Source organism: Sturnira hondurensis, unplaced genomic scaffold, assembly GCF_014824575.4.
Source record: "Sturnira hondurensis isolate 20B ecotype Veracruz unplaced genomic scaffold, ASM1482457v3 Scaffold0022566, whole genome shotgun sequence".
NCBI classification, from domain to species: Eukaryota; Metazoa; Chordata; class Mammalia; order Chiroptera; family Phyllostomidae; genus Sturnira; species Sturnira hondurensis.
Window position 1 is genome coordinate 11324623 of NW_028095197.1, and position 7760 is coordinate 11332382.

At 44.5% G+C, this 7760-nt stretch overlaps 1 protein-coding gene across 4 annotated transcripts in view; it reads left to right on the forward strand.

Annotated features, from left to right (window-relative positions):
- The window catches only part of STX17 (syntaxin 17), a 54294-nt gene extending 47269 nt beyond the window's left edge, over positions 1-7025 (forward strand). For all 4 annotated transcript variants that reach the window (XM_037035795.1, XM_037035797.1, XM_037035796.1 and 1 more), the window contains 2 exons: positions 5393-5479; positions 6191-7025. In XM_037035795.1, the coding sequence (XP_036891690.1) occupies positions 5393-5479; positions 6191-6430 (327 nt within the window). In that variant the 3' untranslated portion in view covers positions 6431-7025. The remainder of the gene's footprint in view (positions 1-5392; positions 5480-6190) is intronic.
- Positions 7026-7760: the final 735 nt, after the last annotated feature.

Sequence of the window (7760 nt, forward strand, 5' to 3'; positions counted from 1 at the left end):
CCCAAAATATTTGCTAATCTTAGAATCAGGATTTATTCAGTTGTAACACACAATCTCTGATCTAATGCAGCTTGTAAAATCTGTACATGTGTGGTTTTACAAATATATACATTTGTCAAAAGTCATTGGTACATACTCATGAAATGTGTGAATTATAATATATGTGAATTATACTTCAATAAAGTTGATTTAAAAAACAAACTAAACATGTAAAAAGTTATCATTCAAGACACATGCATTTCCCTTCTAATGCCACAGACACATGAAAGGAAAACTAAGGGTGTGAGGCCATTTAACAGTTGTATGTACTATTAGGTTACGTACGCCGTTCCCAACCCCTAGTCTAGTGAAGGCTTATGCAGGAAGAGTTTGACTCTAGCCGTAGCTCTATACAAATGTTCTATTTATAACAATCTGCATGAGGACAGATTGTTGTTGGGCAGAAGCTCAAAGAAGAGCCCCTGAGTACTATTCCCAGGGCCCTGAGCACTATTCCACGTGGTCGTGGGCTCACAGAAGCTCCATTCAGGCACCAAGTACTTGGGAACATAACCAGAGTGACCGCACCCCCTCCTTACCGTCACATGGACGTGATGGTCTCTAGGCAAGTCACCCATTTACTTGTGGGGCGCTCTCTGTGTGCATAGTACTGTGCTAAGCTCAGTGAAGAATAAAGTGTGCCAGAGAACCCGTAGGATAGTTGTGATAGTCGCACAACATCGTGAATGTACTTAATGTTACTGAACTGTACTTACAAAGGGTTAAAATTGTAAATTGTGCATGTTAATTTTTACCACAATAAAAAAAGAACCTACACAGCCATCAAGAGATCCGAGTGTGGTCCAATAGATGTTAATAAGTTAACGTGCGCTAGGGACCGTGCTTCATCGTCCTTCAGCCTGTACCGCTCAAGGGCCCTCTTTGCTGGACTGTGGGACCAGCCCCACATCTAGTCGGGGGATCGAAAGAATGCTGGGCCAGTTGCTCAGTAACCTGTCATCCTAGCTGCAGGTCCAGTTTTGTCTCCACATTTTGCCTTATATTCCCTGTGGCTTTTTAAGTCCAGTTTTACTCTGGATGCATAAAAACTGGGTTGTAGTGGGTTAGATCAGATTCCTCCATGCATCACCTGTATGACCTTTAGGATATCGTTGGACAGCAGTGAGCTTCGTAAAATCGGTGGGGGGCTAAATGAGATAATGCCTGTCACTTCTCGTCCCTTCCCTTCGACCAGCCCAGCCACATTCCTGCTGCTGTTCCTCTCTTGCTGGAGTCCCTCAAGCTCCTTGCTTACTCACAGTTTCACTTTCACTGCCTACATTACTGGAGTTTTAGCGCTACAATTCCGGCAGTCCTTTTCCTGTTGATGAATCCACTGACGTCAGTCAATATCCTACTTCACGTACTGTCTCCTCTAGGTGAATGTAATCCTGTATTCTGCCTGTGTATCATAGCACTGGGGTGTTTGTTTCCGGGCTTTTCTGTGTATGTGTTGCATATGATTCGGGATAGAGATTATGTACCTTTGGGGTTCAGAACCAGGACAGCTCAGTGTTGTCATCTGGATTGGTCAAGACCTAAGATAGAGCTGTCCTTGAAAGCTGGGTGGAATTTAGAGTCAATAATGAAGGGAAATACCTGGAGTTTTGGCACTAGCCTCTTAAAGCCACCTATAGTTTTTTTTTTTTTAATGGTATTCTAAGGACTCTTTTTTTTTTTTTTTTAAATCCTCACCTGAGGATACATTTACTGATTTGGGAGAGCAAGAGAGAAATACTGATGTGAGAGAGAAAAGCTACAGAAACCTGTAGCTTTTCAAGCACATTAATAAAACTTTACAACTATTAGCAAGACTATTCAAGGGAGAGCATTTTTACTGACGCAAATGGACTGAGGAGTGGATTCGTTGACCGTATTACTATTACTTGATGTAGAGGATGCCGGCCCTGTAACTGTCCAAATCAGCAGCAACGGAAAAACAGTTCTTCATTAGTTTTGAAGTTTGACCTCAAGTAGGCAAATGGCATTCTTCTTGACAAATACTAAATAAGTCACATCTTCTTCCCAGCTAAGTATGATTCAGTTATTTTTTTAGGTAGGTATGGGACTTAATTCAGTGTTTCTTAGAATGAAATCCATAGACATATTCTTAGTCTTTTGAAAAATGTTTTTTCCTTTAGAAAGGGAAAAGGCTATGCATTATTCAAGTTTCAGAAACACTACAGTGACCGTCATAAGTGATTTAATTCATTATTAAAGGGAAGTTGAGGACAGATGTGAACTGCCAAAGTATATAACATCAGGAAGAAAGTTTGAAGATTGCCAAATGTGGGCAGTTCAGGAAGATGAGAGCAAAATAACCAGATAAGAAGTAAAAGTTTGGGGGGTGGTAAGTAGAGGTGAAGAGGCCTCTGAGCCCCTACTGCTGCTAGGGGCGTGGTCTCCTGTCCTGAGATGAGACTGTGTACGTGTGGTCTGGCCCAACATGGAGAGCCAAGGACACAGTGGACGAGTGGTGACCAGACTTGGCTCTGAATGGAGTCTGCTTGGTCATTCTGTGGACAGTTGGGTCACAACTCTGACACCAGCTGCCTAACTCAAATTGTTGTCATTGAGTCCTCCTTACTCCAGAAGCAGAATTTGAAGAAATGGGCAAAGTTTGGGATCCAAAGTAAGCAAAATCGGAGAAGAAGAAGGCACAGCCGAGAGGTGACTCGATCCCCGGCAAGGGGCTGGTCTCCCTCTGCCTCGTCCCCATGTCGGTGGGGGTGCTCACAGGTGTGGGCTGCCCCCAGGGTCAGGCAGGCCTCCTTCAGTCCGGCACTTGCAGTGGTGGTGAGCATCACAGTTCACACCTTCAGGAATCTCAGGCTGTGTTTTGTCTTGTGGTTCTTTCTCCAGTTATCCTAAAGTATTTCTGTGTAAAAATATTTAAATAGACTTTTTACTATATAAGAAAATCATAGAGCTTCTGTGTCCAACCTTGTAGGAAGGAGCATTAAAGGATATTTAGCTGAGGTCTCAAGAGGCACTTTGGGCGTGAGCAATAGCGGCCATCCTGGTGGCTCCACCCCCGCGATGGAATTCTTTTGGGGCGGAGACAAAGGGGGCCGTTGGCTATTCTCCCTTTACCCCTCAATTCATTAGATATGAAGGTTGATAATAGCATTTCACACGAGTGATTTCTCTTCTCGCATAGACTTTGAAGCCAGAATGGGAAGTGTGGGGGATGCCCCAAACAAGCAAGGATAGCGTGTCAGGAATACAGACGCTTCTGTGGGTTGGGGAGGGGGAAAGCTAACATTAAAGAAGTTTTACTGTCTGAGGAAAATAAAGACTGAATGAATGAAAGCTAGGAGAGAGCTAATGTTTTTGTGCTCTGGAATTTTCAAGCATCATAGGAAAAAGTTTAATATATTTTTTGATAGAAAAGAAAGATGGGAGTTAAGCTTTCTTGGGAAGATCAGGGTGACTTTCCCTGTTTTTCCCCATATACTCTATAGACTCCACCTTATTTATCCTCAGTTCATCTCCATGAGATAGAAATATCATTATCCTCACCTGAGAAATGAGAGTACTGACACCTGGAGATCATGAGTCATTTGTCCACAAGACACTCAGCGGTAATTGTAGGATTTGAACACAGGACACCTGACCAAAATTTGTGCTGTTAATCCTGTCGTGTACGTACATTAGTGGTTTTTAAAGTGTGAGCATCAGGGACTCACTGTGCAGCACCCCCCGCCCCCTGAGAACTCTGTAGGAATGCAAACTCTCAGCCCTGGCTGGGGAGCTCAGTGGGTTAGAGCATCATCCCGATGATTGCGGCTTCATCCCGGGCAGGGCATGTACAAGAATCAACCAGTGAGTGCATAATAGATGGAACAACAAATTGATGTTTCTCTCTCTCTCTCTCTCTAAAAAGTCAATCAATAAATTTTTTAAATGTAAATTCCCCGACCTTACCCCAAGCCTACCAGGTCAGAAATTCTGGGGGTGGGGCCCAGCAATCTATTTTGAGAAGTCGTCCAGGTGGTTCCGGTGCACACTCGGGTGTGAGAATCACTATTGTGTTTGTCTCTGACCGAGATGTTAGAAGGGAACTCGTCAAAGGGCTTTTTTAGGGACTGTGGTAGGAATTTTAAGATGGTGGTGGAGAGTGTGAGAACGAAGGGGTCCCATGAGAGGCCTGACGGTGAGCAGGTACATACTCGTTGTGTGGAAAAGGAGGGAATGTCCGTAATGCTGATAAGAAGCAACTGGGGAGTGGAAATTAGTTGTGTTTGTGTTTCATGTTCTCAGGTGAAGTGATTAGAATTAGCAGAGTTTTATATCTGCCTCAGTATAAGCGAAAAAGTCATTTATATAAGGCAATGAAATACTTCAGGATTAAAGTTAAATTATTTCACAGTCATTATAGAAGTTGGCATTTAGCTGGGATCAAAGAGGGATTATTCTCTCTTTCTGCAAACTAAAAAACCTGAATAGTCTGTGTATGGATGTGGTGGTGGTTCACATGAGCTTGTACCTTTGTCAGGACTCATACTGTGCCCTTAAAAATGGGTGCATGTGTGCATATGAAACTGATTTAAAAATGGGAATGTGTTCTTGTGGCAGGTGACCAGTCCCTTCCCCGGAGGTGTGTGAGCAGAGGCCCAGTAACCGCTTGTCAGAGACGTAGCGGGCTTCCCACATGGAGGGAACACACGAACACTCCTGCTACCCAGAGGGTCCATGAGTCCCAGCTTTGGTTGTGTCAGAAGGATCTTAATATATTTGATCAGAAACATTTTAACTTGGCGTGATTTTAAAATGTATTAAATCGTACAAGGGTAGAACACAGGACGGTAAACTCATTCTCCTTATTGCATATAAGGAGTATTGATAGAAAGATTTCACGGTGGATCAAACCATCTTGTATTCTTATTTCTAATAATAATTTGTATTTATTAGATCAAGGGTGTTTCACTCCCAAGTCAAATGTGCCTGTTTTAAACTGAATTTTCAAAGAGATAACTTAGGGATGGGTTTGTTGGGGGTTTTTTTTCCCCCATCAAACCCAATATGCCATGTAAATGCTTATTTGGATTTCTTTTCTCCTGGAAAACAGATTCATTTGGAGAATGTTTGTATGTTTGAATGAATTTGAATGCGAGCTGCTTTTTTCTGTAGAGGTGCCACCCTTTTATTACCTAACAATTAAGTCACTCTCTTTTTCTCATACAAGTGAATTTGTCCCTTTGACATGGTTTATCAGATGCTATTAATGAACTGCTATTAAGACGGCGAGGCTGCAGTACACAGGACCCCGATTACAGGAATTAAAATAGTGTGTACTGGCCCTCCGCGGCGCCCCAGCGGGAATGCCCCCTCATAATTTCTTTGCATCCAGTCTCAGCAGGAGAAGATTGACAGCATTGAAGACCATGTCAACATCGCCGCTGTGAATGTTGAGGAGGGAACCAAAAACTTGGGAAAGGTAAGACTCTGCTCCTGCTGACAGATCAATGTTCCTCTGGCTCCCAGGAATTTGTAGTAGTAACCCAATTGATCTGCTCTCTTTAATCTTAAGGGAACCAGCAATTAAGGAAATAAGGAAGAAATGACACACAGGTAGTGCAAGAAATCAATGGCTGTAATAATATTCTATGCCCAGATTCGTTCTGTGAGGGGAGAAATTTTTTCAGAGAGGGAGTACACAGCAGCCCCACCAGTAAGGCATTTGGTACCAGGTGGGAGCATCTGCAGAGGCTCGGGGGGAGGAGTGGAGAGGCTTGCCGGGCCCAGTAGGGGCGAGAATCTAAGGACATGCAGCATGTGTGCGGTGGGCCCCTCTTTTTCCCAGACTATTGCTTTTAACCCCAGGTACAGAGCATGGGATAATCTGCGAGCAGTGTAAAAGCTTTGGGGGCATCTAATTGGGTTTTTTGTTTTTTGTGGGTTTTTTTGCAAGCAAAATCAATCTGTAGCAGTCCACTCTTTGCAGCTCGTTGCTCAAAATTCTGCGATCTGGAGCAATGGTGGTAGTACCTGTGGAACACGTTCTTGGCTCCCTTCCCCCAGTGCAGTGTCTAAGGTTAATTATGTACCAAGAGTTAAAGAGGCATTGCCAGGAGTAATGAGAGGAAAATGCACATCACCACAGGCAGATATTCTCAACTCAATTTCTAAATTGAATTTTTTTTTACAGGCTGCAAAATACAAGCTGGCAGCTCTGCCTGTGGCAGGTGCACTCATCGGAGGAGTGGTGGGGGGTCCGATTGGCCTCCTTGCAGGCTTCAAAGTGGCGGGGATTGCAGCTGCACTTGGTGGTGGAGTGTTGGGCTTCACAGGTGGAAAATTGATACAAAGAAGGAAACAGAAAATGATGGAGAAGCTCACTTCCAGCTGTCCAAATCTTCCCAGCCAAACTGACAAAAAGTGCAGCTAAAGACCAAACTTCAGTTTTACTGGCGCCAACATGTCTATCCTGATGGGCCTTGGCTGCTGTGGGACATCGGTGTCTGGAACCTGGTTATGTCGAGATAGTGGCTGCAGATGCTCAAGCAGTATCGAACTGGGACAAATGGCTCTATTTTTTTGTTTGCCGGGATGTTAATGGAGTGGACGGGCCTGGGCTGAGGGTGGATAATGCTTGTCAGGTAAAGTTTAAAGACTGCTAGGGAGCAGATTTTCTGCCCAGAAATGTGAAAACCAAACCCGTAACTTTGATGAGGACATGCAGTGCATGGACACGTTGGGTCACGGAAGAGTAGTTTCTCCATACCCCTGATTTGGAGACCCTGCAGCTGAGCATATTGTAAATATGCTTTTAATCTCCCGAATGTAGGAGAGTATGTGGGCCTGTCAGCAAAGAAAAAAATGGGAGTTGACGAGCCTTTCTCGTCAAATGAAGAAATCCAGGCCTGCGGGGTGCGGGTGAAGCGCACAGTGGAGGCCTTCTGGGGAGCCCTGACACAGCTTGGTCCAACTACATTTTCTGCTGAAGGAAACTGGAAGTAAAAGAAAATGCAAAGCAAGGCCAACTTCTCTCTCCAATATTTTCATCTGTGACCCTGGCTCCTTCTCTGAACTCTGCCCTCTGCCTCTCATTAAAGACAGATGCTCAAGTGCAGGAGACAGTGGCGTCAAGCCAGTCACTCCGCTGGCTCTGTTGGCTCGTCTCTTCACCTGCAGGACCGAGTGCCCTCTGCCCTCCTTCCCTTGTACTTTTCCAAGTTCTTTCACTTACGGGGTAAATTCTACCCATGTATAATGAGGGCTCTTTTCATAGCTTGCCTTTTTTTATTGTTTCTCGTCCTTCCCTATAATTTCTAGGTAAGAGAGGGGTGGAGAAAGAGAGATCTCCAAATAGCCAGCATTGTTAGAGTTTGAGCTGAAAACTAAGCAGACAGGAAATATGCCAGATCATTTCTTGGGACATCTCCCAAGTTCAAGGAGCTGATGTACCTGCCACACAGGGAGTCTCTGACCCCAGTGAAGCTAAGCATTAGCCTTCTACCTCACACCTCTCGCCACCATCCTTTCCCCCAGGCTTTGCTCTCTCCTAAGCCTTCCTTCCCTTTTCCCAGCTGCCATTTCTTCCTAAGGATGGCATTTATGTTTGCCTTTTCTCACATTCAGGGCTATGATGGACCGAGCCTGAGGCCAACATTTAGTCCCTGCCGGTGGATCTGTGGTGCTAATCCCGACACTTGACATTGAGAGCGAGCATGGCCCAGCACAATCCAATGTCTGTATCAAATGCCAAAAAGGTTTTA